This window comes from Hippoglossus hippoglossus, chromosome 23 (assembly GCF_009819705.1).
Source record: "Hippoglossus hippoglossus isolate fHipHip1 chromosome 23, fHipHip1.pri, whole genome shotgun sequence".
NCBI classification, from domain to species: Eukaryota; Metazoa; Chordata; class Actinopteri; order Pleuronectiformes; family Pleuronectidae; genus Hippoglossus; species Hippoglossus hippoglossus.
The window spans coordinates 10,567,735-10,584,122 of NC_047173.1; the positions used below are offsets into that span (position 1 = coordinate 10,567,735).

The following is a 16,388-nucleotide window of genomic DNA, read 5'->3' on the forward strand; positions in this document are numbered from 1 at the left end:
TTCATGTCACGTTGAACAAACTCAAGTTTAATTCGAGGTAAAATGAGCCCGATACCCTCCCCTGTGCTCCCTGTTAGCCGCGAGAGAGGCTCGCTAGCTTAAACCGTGTTGTCGCGTTCGCCCCGTGGTTTACGGTGGCGAGCTGGAGTAGTGTTTCTGCGGCGGGGAGGAAAAAGCTAAAGCCTCAAACATCGGCGATCAGACTCTCAGCATCTGCACCGAGAGACGAGCCTGGAGAGAGCAGCGGGTCGAAGCACGTCCGGATACAAGCGCACCTCTGCGTGAGAGCGAGAGTGAGGAGGAGGAGGAAGAGAGAGGAAGGAGTCAGAGCAGCCGCCATAGCTGAAGAGGTAAGAGTTTAGTTTAGTGTTTGGACAGACAGCTGTGTGGGCTCTTTGTGGCTGCCGGGTAGCATCCAGCTAACTGTGTAGCATCACAGCAGCTAGCAGGGGGGGGGGGGGGGATGTGTGTGTGATTGTTTGTGTGTGTGTGTGTGTGTGTGTGGTTGTGTGCGTGTAGTAAAGTCATGAGTGTGTGTTTGTGTGCGTGCGTGTGTGCGTGCGTGTGTGCCTGCCGCTACATGTAGGGTAGCTGCAGAATTAGCTGCCCTGTGGGTGATTTACAGCGCGGCTCGGGTCGTGTCCTTTTTTGGGTAGTGAAAACACCATGTCGCTCATTTAGCTGCAGAGTACTTCACTCATGTACTGCAAATCTGCACACGATACACACTTATATTGTGTCTTTATACTCTGTTAAACATTAGATCGGACCCCAAAAAAGTATCCAAGTACTGCAGGGCACTATTATCTCCATTAGGGCTGGACGATAATATAATATAATTTAAATATCGGCCGATATCGATGATTATCGCGATAAACAGAAGCAAAATATTAAACAAAATATAATAAGACATAATTATCCATACTTGCACAATGCATTAGAAATACATCAATATATAGTGAACCTTTTGTTAAATTGTTGTTGATGATAATTATGTTGCCATCATTATTGATGGTTTTATTTCCGAGCCCTAATCTCCATTGCCCCACTTTTAGGGGCCACGTCGCTTGAAATCATTAAGAATTTATATCGTTTTTCTAATGTGAAACAATCTTACGGGAAAACTAGCTTGTGTATCGTCTCACACAGACAATGCCAGGTATTTCACTCTAGTTTAGACCTGGAGACTTGATGGATTTCTTTGTGGTTACCTCATAAATTATCATCAACACTGCATGGATGGGAGATGTATGTCACCTGTCTCCCCACAGATCTGTGTCAGCATCTGGCTGTTTTACCACCTCAACCTATAAATCACCTGGTGCGTCGCCCTCTTTCTCGATGAATCTGTCAACCCGTAATTTCCATCTGATCTGTATAATGTTTGGAAATAATGAAAGACGTCAATCGCAGCCTCCCGGAGTCCAAACTTATAACCTTAAACTGCTTCATTTGTGCAGATGTTACTGAAATCACAAGTTTAGCATCATATAAGACAAAGAAAACCAGCAAATATTGCAGATTGAATGTATATTAAAACAGCAAATTAATAATCGACTTATCGCTTAGACTCGAAACTATAATTTGCTCCTCTAGTCTTAATCGCTGGCTTTGATCTACTTACTTATTCTCTATTGTGTTCTGTCCTATAATGGTCTCCCTCCTCTACCTATCCTGTGTCACTGCTGGGGAAACTGTCGCAGTCTTCAGCAGGCGGTCAGGCTCGCAGTTCAGCCGGCTGTGTGATTATCACACATTGATTAACACGATTTGACATCCAGCCAGTCTGTCTCTTCCACTGTCTGACTAACACTGTCATCGCTCATCCAGATTTTCCACTGCAATCATCAATTTCACCCCTAAATTAACTCAACTCGCTGCACTGGCACAATCCCGTAGGAATCCATATCACTGAATTCACCCTTTTTTCCCCTGTCATCCGATATTTTTCCTTGTAAATCAGAATCTGTTCATACAGGCTGAAAAGGTGGAACGGTTTTAAATCCGTAGCCTGTAAGAAAATGACAAACAGCAGTATCATCTACTGCTGCACCTGTTCTGCTTGACTGTGTTTGGACTGTAGCCTAGAATCAAACATGTTTTTGTTCCACTGTGCTGGTTAGACAGTGGCACGGTGTGATGTGGATTTCTGTGTTTTTAATATTTCAAGAGGTGCTTTACTGTTTCTAAAAACCAAACTGCAGGATTAGCCCTGTTGTGTAGCAATGACGCAAAACCTTTAATTAGATTTTGTTTTTGTGTGACTCCTGTGCAGTTACGCAGGTACTCAGTCCACCTGCAGTCCCCGTGAATGTTTACGGGGACTGCAGCAGGAAACTGTGGTTTCAAGAGAGCACTCAGTAAAATGGGTTAGCTGTCGACAAATGAGAGATGAAAATTACCATTGCTGTTTGCACATTCACATATAGGCTGGCTGTGCTCACACACACACACACACACACACACACACACACACACACACACACACACACACACAGTGATTGAGGTTGCCTGACGGTGTGATTTTGAGACATTGAGTGACTAGTTATTGGTTTGGGTAAAAGCACTTGTCTGTCAGTGTAGCTGTGCATCAGTTCTGCAGCGTTCAGGAGCTGGAGGTCAGTTACTGCAGTCTATACATCTGTATTTGCACAAAGCGAGGTGTGTGTGTGTGTGTGTGTGTGTGTGTGTGTGTGTGTGTGTGTGTGTGTGTGTGTGTGTGTGTGTGTGTGTGTGTGTGTGTGTGTGTGTGTGTGTGTGTGTGTGTGTGTGTGTGTGTGTGTGTGTGTGTGTGTGTGTGTGTGTGTGTGTGTGTGTGTGTGTGTGTGTCCACAGACCCAGACTATTGTTTGACAAGCGAGAGTCCCCTCTCCTCTGTCTGTCTATTCGAGGAGCTCTTAGAAGATGCTCTTTGTGTTCTGCAGCTACAATCTGCCTGCAGAGCTTGTTACATCATCAGCTGCAACGTTGTTACATCACACACACTTTACTGCCATATCATCTTATTCTACAGTTGCAGTATGGCTTGCAGGGCAGAGATATAATTCATAGAAATACAGCCATGAGCAGGAAGGTCACAGAGAGAAAGAACAAGTGGCCTCTCAGTGGCTGGAGGAGTGGTGCGTTCACAAACTCAGCCGTGTTGCACTAGATTGGTGGGTTGTGTCGACGTTTCAAGGTCAAATGTGAAGATTGGATTGGATCTAGAACCAGTCACTTTGTGCTAAACACAGAAATGAGTCAAAATGTTCTGGTGAAGCTTGCACCAACATTGCTCTTCTAATATCAGCTGAAACAATAATTTTATTCAGAAGGATAAGTGCAGGTGTAAATAATAATGTGTATATGCCTCAATTGGACAATGCAAAGCATGTTTATATTGTAATAATGCCACTTTCTTTCTTACTTTTATTAATCTATAAATGCTTTAGGTGTGTCTATAGTCCTATTGAATGCAGCTTGATACTATGGATGGTGTGATTTTCTGACTTTGGATTCTATTTGCTGAAACCTTTTGGAAAATGTGTTCTTCAGATCATGTTATTTGTTGACCTCTGATCGATCAGCTCCTAAAGTTAAGCTTCTAGAGATACACTCCAAAGTAGTAGTCAGATCAGGTTTGGTGAAATTCATTTTTTGTTGAGTCATTTTGTACACACACACACACACAAAGTTGTGAAAACATGACTTTGGTTGCATTACACGTGTAATATCTCCTACTGTCTGCTGTGATCACAGCCCAAACTTTTCTCCAGTTGCACTGCAAGATGCAGATGCAGCGACACACCCACTCAGGTGTTTTTAGATCCAGTGGCTCATTAACCCTCTGCTCATGTTGAGGTCACAATGATTATAGTGACCTAGATTTGTCCCTCCTCAAATGACACAACAAAGCCAGCGGCCTAATGATTCCGAAAATCAAAAGCTCCACTGCACTTGATGAACTCTTGTCCTCTCTGCTCCCAGCTCGGTGTATATTTTTTGAGGCGCAGTGAAAACCCAACATGATGCTTATTTGATGTTTTAATTCTCTCTGTGGGAAGCGTCTCTGTTACTGTAGCTTCGGTCGAGGGGATTGTTGGATTCAGTGAAAACAAAGAACAGCGTCTTCCACAAACCGTCTGGACTCGCTGTGTTGCAATTGTGGTTTGATGAACAGCTTGGCTCTTTTCCTCTCACAAGACTTTAGACTTTCACTGGACGGACACTTATGGTTGAACTGTTCAGCCTTTTAACTTTTATAGTATTTCTGACGGGTTTATCTGTAAACCGTTACTGTTCCCAACACATGAGCCATGTGCTGCAACACTTCTCACTTAGCTACAATAATATAACTTCCAAGTGTAACACGCCGATGAGACGTTCAGTGTCACATTTGAGTTACAGATTATTAGCAGTGATGATCAATACATCACGTTGGGGATAATTATTCTGAAGAGGAAGATGATGGTTTTCTGACCTCTGCCCAAGAGCTACACAGAGAAGGAGCCATTAACCATTCGAATCCCTTTCTGCCGGATGTAATTCATTACGGTTCCTGAGAATTCATTCTGTGTCTCAGAGGCAACTGGTGAATGTATGACGGAATGTTTGGAGAAACTTTAAAATGTCACCTTGCAGCTTCCAGTTACCCAGGGTCCAGGATTAGGGACGTGTGCAATTAGACGACTAGACAATTAAATGTTGCTCATAAGTCTGCACCAGAAATACCAGTCAGTTAAACTAGTTAACCTGAAACACACACACACACACACACACACTGCTGTTGATACTTTGAATCTCAAATGTGATTATTTCTCTCTCTCTCTCTCTCTCTCTGTTTCACAAACGTCCAGTTCCTGCCCTAATTTGGCCGTGAGGAAGAAACATCAGTCTGCTACACGGCCCAACCAGAGGTGAGTCCTTGGTGTGTCTCTGTGTGTGTGTGTGTATGTGTGTGTGTGTTTGATTTCACTGTATGCTTACTAGTTGCAAATCATACCCCACTTTGGCTGTTTTTGTTTGAGCACCACACAACACACCTCCTTGTTCTGTTGCTGCGAGGGTGTCAGCTGCCCACACATACACTCACACACACGCCCTGCTCAGACAGCAGCACTTCATGTGTGCTGTTAAGTGCTGTGTTCATCATGTCTGGAAGAGACAGACAGGAAAATGTAGAGAATAACTTCACTTCCCCTCTGAGACAAGCACAAGAGGCAAATGCAGGCCTTTTTTAGTGTGTGCGTGTGTGTGCGCGTGTGAGAGTGGCCGTGCCAGTCTGCAGCATTATGTTTGTTTCAGTTCATCTGTGGTTGGTGGTTTCAGTACCAACTCACAGTTTGTCCATGTTACTACTTTATGTAACTTAAACATATTGAATTCTGTTTTCATTTGTATATTTTTACTGAAACTCAAATGTAAGACATAATTATAGATTTTCTTTTTTTGTCTAGTTTCAGTTTTTTAAATACTATTGAAAGCATTTTACATTTGAACTTCACAGCAGCATGGACCATATTGTCTTCATCTTCCACTCACCTGCTTCTCCTCTTATCTCGCCTTCATCTGTTTGTGTTTCGTACAGTATTTTCAGTTTCTTGGCCACGTGCATGAGTCCTTATAGCTTATTAACTAATGAACTGTACTGTGTGTGCGTATGTGTTTGTGTGTTGCTAAACGATGGAGCCCTGATTAGGTCAAGTATAGGTTTGTTTGGTGTCACTTGAGATTGTGAAGGGAATACACGATGGAAAACATGAGCTGCACGTCCCACCACCCCAATTTACACACACACACGCGCACTCTCAGAATCCCCCTGACACCTTCGACCCTTCATCGCTGATTGCACAGCGTCATATTTCCTGTAGGCATGCACACGTACACACACACTTAGTAAAACACACACACGTGCCCCCTCGGCCCGGCTCAGAGATGTAACCTGCACCCATCATGAATTATAGAGCACCCAGAGAGAGGGGGAACAGCTTGTGTTACACATCACGAGTTACCAGACTCATAAAGAAGGTCTCCTCCTGTGCTCATGTTTTCATCTGACATCCCAGAGAGACGTTAGTTTGAATTGGAAACAAAACGGATAGAAAAACTCTATCTCTTCTTCTTTTGATACAGTTTAAAAAGTATTTATTATTGCTCCATCCCCAGCCAACTTAGTAGCCAGCTCTGCAGTATTGCTTCATGCTCACTTCCCATTTAAACCTGTCTCACAGCCACTCTCTGCATTTGCAGCCCAAATTGAACAGCCTGGTTTTGATGTGTTGTGCATGAATGCGCAAGATGTTTTGTCTACAAGAGAATTTTCCATTATCTGTTTTGTTTGGTCTGTGGTAGTTTTAGTTGTGGCAGCACTGAAGGTCACCCACCGATTGCGGCTCATAGCAGATAGTGGAACATTTCACAGCCTACATATGAACACCAGATGAATCCTCCCCATTAAGATCAAATCTACCGTGACTTATTTCAAAGTTTATCCAGTGTAGTAAACCTCTGCTGTTGCTGCAGTGGATGAAGGAACAAGAGAACGTATTCAGTTACATTTCACAACAAGCGCTGTCCTGGCTGACTTAAATGTGTTTCTCCTTCTCATTCATGACCTTTAAGCAATAATGGAGGAAATCCAGCCTTTTGTTTGGAAAATACATTTGATTAAAGTACCATTGAACCTTGAGTGGTAATGTAAGTTGATGCTAGGGACACAAAGTCATCTGTATTTTTGTGGTTTGAGAATATTTTAGCAGACAGGAATACAGTGAATCACCTTATTCTTAATCTGAATCCTCCCCAGTCCTTTATCCGACCTATGAAGTGTTGCCTTTAATAATTTGTCATAATGTTTTAAAAGAGCTTCTCTAGGGAAATTGTCGAGCTGAGGTGGCAAGTTGGATCTGTGGTAATGTATAGATGTAGCAGACTCCTGTTCATCATTAATCTTTGCACCACTACTTTTTGACTGGTGGTACACTTACTGTGATTGATTGTAATGGTGGATTTTTACATAATTTTTATCGGGGCCAAAAAGTATTGAGGTTGAACGCAAATAGTTTCAGATTTCCTTCCACATATCCAGATTTAATAAATGAATATATGTGAGCTCTGTAGGCCACACAACAGGAACCAGCCCTTTATAAACAGTGTTTACATTATTAAGAAATAATTCAGAATTTCTCTGGAAAAACAAAGCTTAACTGCGTGGTTTCATTTTAAATATCTTTCTTTTCTTACTACACTAGCCCATACACACACACACACACACACACACACACACACACACACAACTTAATTCTTCGGCCACTGACCTTCATCCACATTAACGTTCATACAGTAGCTGCAACAGACAAATGGCTAATTACGCTCATATTTCCTGCATGCACAAAGAAGACACACAAGCATGTACACGCACCACACCCACTTGCTCTCTCACACACACATACACACACCCACACACACACATTCGATCACAATCACAAAAAGGGTCCTCATATAAACTGTGGCCTACATAATACATGCTGTCTTACTTGACCGCTCTCTCTCTCTCTCTCTCTCTCTCTCTCTCTCTCTCTCTCTCTCTCTCTCTCTCTCTCTCTCTCTGTAAATGGGTCAGCTCATTGGTCAGAGGGACTTGGCAAACATTCGAGCTGCAGATCGTGAGTGTGTTTCTGTATTAGTGTGTGTGTGTGTGTTGTTAAATTCTTTGCAAGCTTTGTAATGGGTACGTTTAGTGAAATAATAAATGTTTTTGTTGTTGCTGCTACTGGAGTTGGAGATAAAAAGGAAATGAAGAAATGTTGATGAATTCTGCTTCATTTGGAGAATCTATAAGTGTGTGTGTGTGCGCTTTGTCTGGGCTACGTTCCCTAAATACCCCCTAGCAAACCTCAATGTATTTTGGGAGCACTGCGAGTGTGTGTGTGTGGTTTTGTGTTGGAAAACAACTCCCTGCCTCTGACGTCTTGTTATGTTTTCCAGTATAAATAATAACCCAGCAGTTTACAGCTAATCGTGTGTGTGTGTGTGTGTGTGTGGTCGTATTAGGCAATAATATGCGTCTTTGTTTGTGTCTGATAATGTGTGTGAATCACAGTTGGCCTCACTGAGGATTGATGGAGGGATTTTGAGGCTTTGAACGGGGAGGACCTGCCCGTCTCTCTTATCACTGTCTATGAATAGAGGCTGGATTTGAGAAAGTCTCAAGAGTTAAAACCAGAAAGACGCTACTGTCTGTGGTGCGACTCCACTAATGATGGAGTGACGCTCTCTGGGGTTTGTCTGTCTGGATGAATGTCTGGTCGTGCTTACCATTGTTTTGTTGTTCTGCAGTGTATCTGTCATTTGTTCAGAGCAGGGTGTTTAGCAGTTGGACAACAAACCATTGTCTTTGTGTACTTCAGTGACCGGATGTCATAAATTGTTTCAACTGCTACTGCTGTGAAAATAAACTTCTCAGGCCTAATGTTTATCGATAGATTTTACGCTTAGTCATAAAAAACATCATGTAGTAATTATTTCAGCTACAGATCAAACCAGAAGATAAAACTTGATTGAATATTGTGAATAGTAATGATATATGTTTGGAAATTTGTTACGTTCTTTAACATTGTGAGATGGGGTGTTTTTCTGAGTATAATTCATGGATTTGAGACATATTTAGGCAACAAATTTCTGAGCGTGTTCACTAAAATTGTCTTAATGCTAATGATGACAATTTGTATTTGTCACCCAGCAATTTGAAAATGTTACCTTGGGCACTGTGACTTAACTAGTAACTAACTACTAAATTTCAGAGTTTTTATCGAGTAAACAATTTATCATCAAAATAATTTGCTTGAATAAGACATTTAAGCAACATCTGGATAAAATCCCGGTTCTGTATTGTAACATTGATAGACGTCTTGTTTTAGCTAAATTCGCCAAGGAGGTTATGTTTTTGTCTGTTTGTGTTTGCCAGTCAGCAGGATTACATAAAAATGACTTAACCGATTTCCGTGACACTTTGGGGTGCGGCATGATCCCGTTAAATTTTTGGAGCGGATCCATATGAGCGGGTGGATCCAGGAATTTTCCTTTCTTTGAAATAGCAAGATGGGGCGTTAGCTTTGGCAGAGCGGCGCGTTCTACTAGTGCCCTTCTTAGTTACTGATACTTTAAGGTAAATCAAACTGGAAAGTGTTTATAGATACAATAGGTATTTCTGTTTCTCCGTAAACCAGAAAATAAGCTTGTTTAGACTTATTTGGAGTTTTATATTCGTGGAATACAAGCTGCTTCCCTCATGAGTACATTAGAGTGCAAGCGTCGTTCCTGTGAAATTAACATTTTAAATCCAAGCCAAGTTTATGTCTCTGTTTGAGCTGTGAAAACAATGTGCAAGACAGGCCGGTCTCTGTGTGAATGAGAAATAAACTTCTCTGTGTTTATGATAACAGAGAATAGTATTTTTACCTTTTCACCCTCCAGTGTTTGCTCTTAACATACAACCCCTCTCCTCTATCTTGATCTCGCCCTTATTCCTTTCTTTCACCGCCTCTACCACTTAAGTTTTAGTATGAAGCCTTTTATTTACTCTGTAAACCCATTTACTTGTGTAACCGCTACACATAAAAAGAACTAACCAGCAAAGTCCCCTCTCTCTCTCTTTTTCTCCCTCCTTCTCTCCATCTCTCAGACTTCAAGCATGTTTTCTTTGCATGATTATAGATAACAGCAAAAAGCAAGTGCACGGTGAGGTGTATATATATGTGAAGAATGGTGTGGTTCAGCAGTGGAATATGGAGGGAGGAGTCATGATTGTAATTGTAGACGACAGCGAGCAAAAGACTTTCTTCCTGTTTCTAAAAATGTCGCTTGCCTTCCGATGCAAAAGTGCAGACACACACACACACACACACGCGAATGGAAAACCGACATTTAAATGGAAATTCTCTGTATTATATGGTGCTGAATCGATAGTAAATGTAAATGCTGCATGTAACTCAATCAGTTCTAGAGGTGTTACAGTTTGGGCGTTTGTGTGCGTGTGTGTGTGTTTGTTTATACTACTAGCAGACTACTGTGCGTGCCGCAGGGGTAGAGTAAAAAGCATTTGTCGTCTTCCTGCTTTTGAACTTCACATTCTTGGACCCGCAGCTCGGACTTCGACACGTTCTCACGTGCATTTGCAGGTCACATGGATGTGACCTGCAAATACTTGGTATAGTTATGCAAAGTGGTGACTTTGCATAACTATACCTATGAAATGTCACATAATAACACTGAGGGCTCTTCTGACTGATTTATAGAAAAGTATTTACAACACGATATGTACCTAACTGGAAATGTCAGATTCAGGTGCCAGCATAAACAGGCCTTCACATACAAAGCAGCATGTCATCGCTCTGCCATGTGCTATTCAAAGTCAATGACATAAAACTTGAGTGGAAAGCTAGAAAGTGAAAGCAGAGAAAATGTGAATTTATGAAAAGCTGAATGGAAAATAGTTCTTTAAAATGCTCCCAAAAAAAGGAAAACTTATATTTATTTGGAATATTTTATGAGTCATTTTTCCTGGAGCTGAACGGGTGCTGCCCTCTGAGTCAACCTGGCCTGCAGCCACCATCCTCCATTACTCTGTCCACCTACTCCCAATTCATCCCTTCTGCACACAAGCAGGACAGCACTGAGTTCACATGACGGAGAAATAGGAAAGAGATGCTAAGAGACATAGGAGGAAGGAAAAGAAGCAGAGGCAGCACAAGTGTAAAACATGGAGACTTTGTGGTTGGCCACTCTCCTTCCCTCTTTAACAGCTTATTTACCACTTCTCCTCGTCTTCCTCTTCAACCTGAACCAACTCACGTGTCTACTTCTTATGTATTTTAAATAACTTAATGGATGAATAAAATCTGTCTCTGTTGCCTGGTCAAGGACAAAATATCTCCCTTTGGTAATTCTCAGTGTCCAGTAACAGCAACAGTGACACTCAACCACGACGGACAGGCTCACATCACCTCCATCCCCAGAAGATCCTGTTTCGAACACTGTAACGACACACCGACTGTAACACTGACACACTACAGACTTCGTGCACTCAGTGGATACAGACATGGTTGCATGGTCACTCTCTGTAACGTGAATATCAAATAAAAGTGATCATTGCATGTTAACCCTCTAGTGTAAATGGAGGTTTACAATAGAGAAGACATGACCAGTTGAATGCACAAATGAGAGTTTGCACGTTTTTAGATGAGAGAGCTAATTTCCTCACCTTTATGTTTTAACCCCTTTCCGTTTGTTTGTTGCTCGGTTGGTTTGTCAGCAGGATTGTGCAAAAACAACTAAACAGATTTCCTAAACTTGGTGGAAGAATGGGACATGGGTCAAGAAGGGACCCTTTAAGTTTTGGTGGTAATCTGTGTAGTAGCTCATGGATCTTGATGAAAATACAGGCAAGTTTAGCGACCTGATATCAATGAGTGGGTGCAGTTTGGTGCACACTGTTGGGTCTTGGCGAGGTATGCAATCTACTGAGTTCCATTCTAGTTGAATCATAGCAATGTTCATCATCTGGTAGAAACAGGCCTGAACTAATGATGTGATATGTTAGTACTAGGCTCAGCTTGCAGGCAAAGATGACGCCAAGATTCCTGCAGCGCCTGGTTACAGATATAAATTGATTTATTAGATCCTGACACACACGCTTAAGTTTTTGTCTCTGATTAATAGCTATCACTAAGAAAAAGTGTGAGTGCTCCACTTTTCCTCTTGGGATCAGTTTAACTTGTGAAGCTCTCGAAAATCTTTGACCTTGAGTTGAGCTGTGTCTTTTTCAGTTTTTGTCATGTTTCTGCTTCATATCTTTCAATTATCACACGTCTTCATTAACACACAACCTTTTAAATCAGTGTTTCTCTTAAGCAGTTGCTAATGATCATTTCCCAGCACAAGTATCCAGGCTATAAAGTGAGTCATCAATCATCCGATACACCTCACATCAAACACGTTTTAATAATCCCACACTTGTTTTAGACACAGACACGAGTCTTTCAGGAGCGACACTAAGGAGGTGTTATTAGTTTTATGTTGTCACCACTGACTGGACTCTGTTTTGTGTCTGTGTGAGTCGCGTGATGAATCAGTGGGAACATCCAGCTCGAACCCCACCAATCAGAGAAGTAACAATTATTCTGTGGTTCATAGAGAGGCTGTGTATGTTGTGAGACGGGTGTCATGGGAGACTGAGTAGTAAAGTGACTGGCTATTTTTAGTAGTGCGCGGGGGGGGTCTGTGTGTTATGTTTAAGGAAAGACTGAGTGAACACCTTCACTCACATCACAATAAATGTGTGCGTTAGTGTTTCTTCCTGTTCGTTTCTCCTTTGTCAGTCGTCAGGACACACCTGCCTACCAGGTATATAGAGGTAAGTCCTCCTCGCTCTTGCCTCATTACTCAGTCACTGACACTGCTCTCTCTCTCTCTCTCTCTCTCTCTCTCTCTCTCCCCCTCTCTCTTTCTCTCCCTCTCTCTCTCGCTGTGTGTTTTCTGTTCTCAGTCTAAGATGCCCTAGGCCGGGAGAAGGGAAATGTAAATGGCTTCCAAAGTAAAAGATGCTGTGGTGTGGTACCAGAAAAAGGTAAGATGCTGTTCATTTTCTTCAATTTGCTCTTTTCATTTTGCCTTTTGTTGCAGCTCTATGAAAAAAAAGATCTACCCTTTAAAAATATAAAGGGATTATACAAGATTAAAAAGCAGTATTTTATTTTCTTAGCATTACATTTAGTCTTAAGGATATCGACTGTTGGTGTAGAGAGCCTTGGTTCACATTGGATGGTGCAGTTTGTTAATTCTGAATTCACGCTGCAGTTTTTGGCCGTTAAAATCAGTGAGTCTTGTTGCCGTGTGTTTACACATATTAGGATGTGCAGATGCATGAACATAAGAAATATCTCGAGATGAGTGACTCCTCAAACACCTCCTCTAGATTCACCAAAATATGTCTTTGCCTAAAGACAACAGACCGAAAGAGAATGAGATTTATAAAAAAAATAAGAAAGCTAAATAAAAATTCTACTAACCAGGTTTTTCTGATCTCAGGTTGTTAAGTATCATAAATGCTGTAAAATGTTTTCCAAAATTATGTCTACTACAGTATTTGGACAAAAAGTGATCGCACATCTGCCTTAATTAATTAACATATCCAAGTATGTCCTGTTTTACTACTTTCATAGTGTTTAAACTTTGAATTGGCAAACTGTGAGTGTATCCTAACAGTTTGTAGAGGTGCTGAATGATAAACTCAAAAATACAAAGTAGAACAAAAAAGAAAGCAAGGAACATAATGTAAATGTTAAAATAGTTTACATTGAATTTCTGAAAAATATATTTTTTGAGTGATTCTTTACAAGATGTGTTGCAGTTAAAAAAAATATAATAAATGAATTGGTGGTTTTATCTTAATGACCTTAATGAAATGGATCTTTTGCGTCGTGCAATTTGCATTTAATGTATCTGCAATAATCGAATATGGATTCATTGTTGGATGTATTGGTTCTAGCTCTGTCTCACACTGAGGAAATCATAACTGAAGCATTTGTTAATTTTTCATTTTACATTACAACACCATTCATTTAGACTCTTTATTGATCCTCCAGTGTTTTAGAAATGGACTCTTTGGTTCTTTTAGCAGCGGCTGACTGGTGTTGTGTGTCTTCTTGTTCCATAGTATCAGATATCAGATCCTCTGCACTGCCTCCCCCCTTGTTGCTCTCATCTTACACTCTGTCTGCCCGTCTCTGTGTGTCCTCACAAACCTGTCTCTCTGTTGTTACGGCCCCGTCTGCCTCTTCTCTGACTCGGCCTGTTATTTCCTCTGCAACCTCTGTCTCCATGTATCTGTGTTTCATCCATCACTTTGGTCTTCTGCCGGCACCAGGCATGTGGAGACATCAACATAAGCTTTCACTGGATTCAAATATGACTCAAGAAGTTAATTAACAGTTTCGACTAAACACTGCAATCTTTTCCAGCTTAGTTTCTTTATTGTGGTTTGGAAATTCATCTTAATTTTGGTTAATTACATTTTAAAGGCATTAAGTCGTCAATTATGTGTTTGGAAATATACAGCTTCTTGAGATCATTGTGTGAAAGTGGATTAGGAGCTTGTCTGGGCAGAGGCACATCAGTGATATGAACTGCTGAGTCATGACTGAATAAATACATCCGGGAGAAGATTCCACACGTCTGCCTGCCCCTCAGGGCGTCTTTCTTTCTGACGTCTCTAAACATATTAAGACTTTTTCCTCTGACTACCTGATTGTATGTGAAGATCACATTTGTGGATTTTCTGCGTCACAACCAAGGCTTTCTTGTCTGATCGCTTCGAGTCATCGGGACAAGAAGATTTTGTTTATCTCCCACAGTCCCACTATCTCTGTCGTGCAGGGATCCATGTTTCACAGCAGATTGTCGAGGCTCAGACGGTGAAACCGGCTTCATGTTATATGATGTTTTGATCGGCCCCCGGCTTTGCTAAAAATACCAGCGTGAGAGAGGTACTTTGAGGTTTAGCATTATCCTGCCAAACACAGAAGCCCTGCCCTCAAGAGAGTATAGAAGTGTGTATGTGTGACAGGCCTCACGTGGTGGAAAAACCCTTGTTGGCTTATGTGAGTTGTATCGTGTTATGGAGTGGATGCTGTCATTGTGATGAGTTCAGAGGATTAGTCTCCTTCCTTATACAAAGAGTTTTGATTTTGGATGCTGAAGTTTTGAGATGACCTCTGACCTTTCTGTTGCCATCCCAGTACAACCAGCTGTTGCTCCCGGTAACCCGCTGGTCATGACACTTTAACGTCCATTCCTGTTACCTCAGTGTTCTCTGTTTCATCCTTTGTCTCTTGCATGAACTAATTTCATGTTTTCCCTTCTTCTTTTTAAGTCTGTGAGGCACTTTGTAAATCAGTCTTTCAAAAAGTGCTATATAAGTAAAGTTTATTATTATTACAACGGAGCTTAAGGAACTTTTGTGTGGGCTGTTCACAGTATATGACACTTAGAAATATTGTCCTGTTAATGTTGGAAATCCTCACACTTCATCTCTTTTCTACTAAAGTGAGCACCATAAACAAAATTGCACTCACTTCCATGGCATCGGATTGGTAAACAGAAATTTCAGACGATGATGTTAAAAGCAAATTTTGTGCATGTTTGTAAATGCATGATTAAATGTATTTATTTTCGAAAGGTCGTCAGACAGTGTCCCGTGTGATTCACAGGATATTTCTGACCGTGCCGTCTGAAGACAGGCTGCAAATAGACTGAGTGTAAGAGTAGAAGCTGCCTCTTCTCTAACCACCAAGTCCATATCACACAAGACACATGTAGACACAGTCTGTATCTGTTTATATCTGACAGACACTTCTTTCTTTAAGTCTGACCCTGTGTTTGACTTTTTCCAAGTGAACGACTTCCTGTGGAGATAAATCCGCCTCATTGTCATCACTGTGTCATGAACCATAATCTGCATGGCTGGAATGTAGCTGATATGGGTTTAAAAGTTAAACTAATAATAATCAGCTTATAGCTTGTTTTAGTTGCGACCTATTTTAAGACATGAGTGACAGAGTTCATATGCGAGGGGCGAGATCTGAGGATGTTAATGACTTTACAGAAGTCTGTATGTGACTTGTTTGAGGTTGTGGCTATATTCAGAGTTCAGAAGACAACGCATAAATTACCAGAGATTATACAGAGCCCCTTTATCATAGTCTGACATCTCTTTGTTCCAGCTCCTGGAGTTTCTGGGAAAGAAACCACTCGGTTTCATGTCAGCTTCTGTTGGGTGCAGGAATCTTGTTGCTGCTTGTAGATGTTACCGATTTCTTTTTTTGCGAGGCTTGCTCACTTAGTTTCCTTTCAGCATGCAGATCAGTTCCATTTGCTTTGCATCCATTTGCATTCCTCTCTGTCCTCCAAGTCATCAGTGATCTCGCTGGGATTCACTTTGAGGAGAGCATCCCTCTCCCTCTCCAGGGTCTTGGATTTAAAGACATGCTGGTCGGTTGTTTCCCTCCCTGTATAAGGAGCCGTCTCCCTCTCAGCTGACTCCAGCTGCAGCTGCCCGCATGAGTCCATTTCTTTCTGCAGCGGGATGTTAAGCTCCTCAGTTAGATTTTGCAGGTGCTTCTCCTCCGTCCTCTCTGCCATGTTCTTTTCAGCTGTACATGGAAATGTCACTTAAGGCTCTTAGAGTTATTTCTTAAGACCTTATTCTGTCTGTCCACAGCTTTGGGTTTAGCTTTAATTCTGTGCAGATGCAGGAATCTTCTGTTTGGAGCTGAAATTTAAGTTTTTCTCATGCACATCATCATTAAGGTTAGGGTTAGTGTGTGGCATTGTTACATAAATCGGTTAATCGA

At 41.5% G+C, this 16,388-nt stretch overlaps 1 protein-coding gene across 7 annotated transcripts in view; it reads left to right on the forward strand.

Annotated features, from left to right (window-relative positions):
- Positions 1-38: 38 nt before the first annotated feature.
- The window catches only part of LOC117757671 (putative homeodomain transcription factor 2), a 32,740-nt gene continuing 16,390 nt past the window's right edge, over positions 39-16,388 (forward strand). For 2 of the 7 annotated variants that reach the window (XM_034579016.1, XM_034579015.1), the window contains exons 1-3: positions 40-350; positions 4,836-4,895; positions 12,524-12,604. In XM_034579016.1, the coding sequence (XP_034434907.1) occupies positions 12,560-12,604 (45 nt within the window). In that variant the 5' untranslated portion in view covers positions 40-350; positions 4,836-4,895; positions 12,524-12,559. Of the gene's footprint in view, positions 351-4,835; positions 4,896-12,523; positions 12,605-16,388 lie in introns of all 7 variants that reach the window. The other 5 variants (XM_034579009.1, XM_034579012.1, XM_034579017.1 and 2 more) reach the window with 5 other exon arrangements.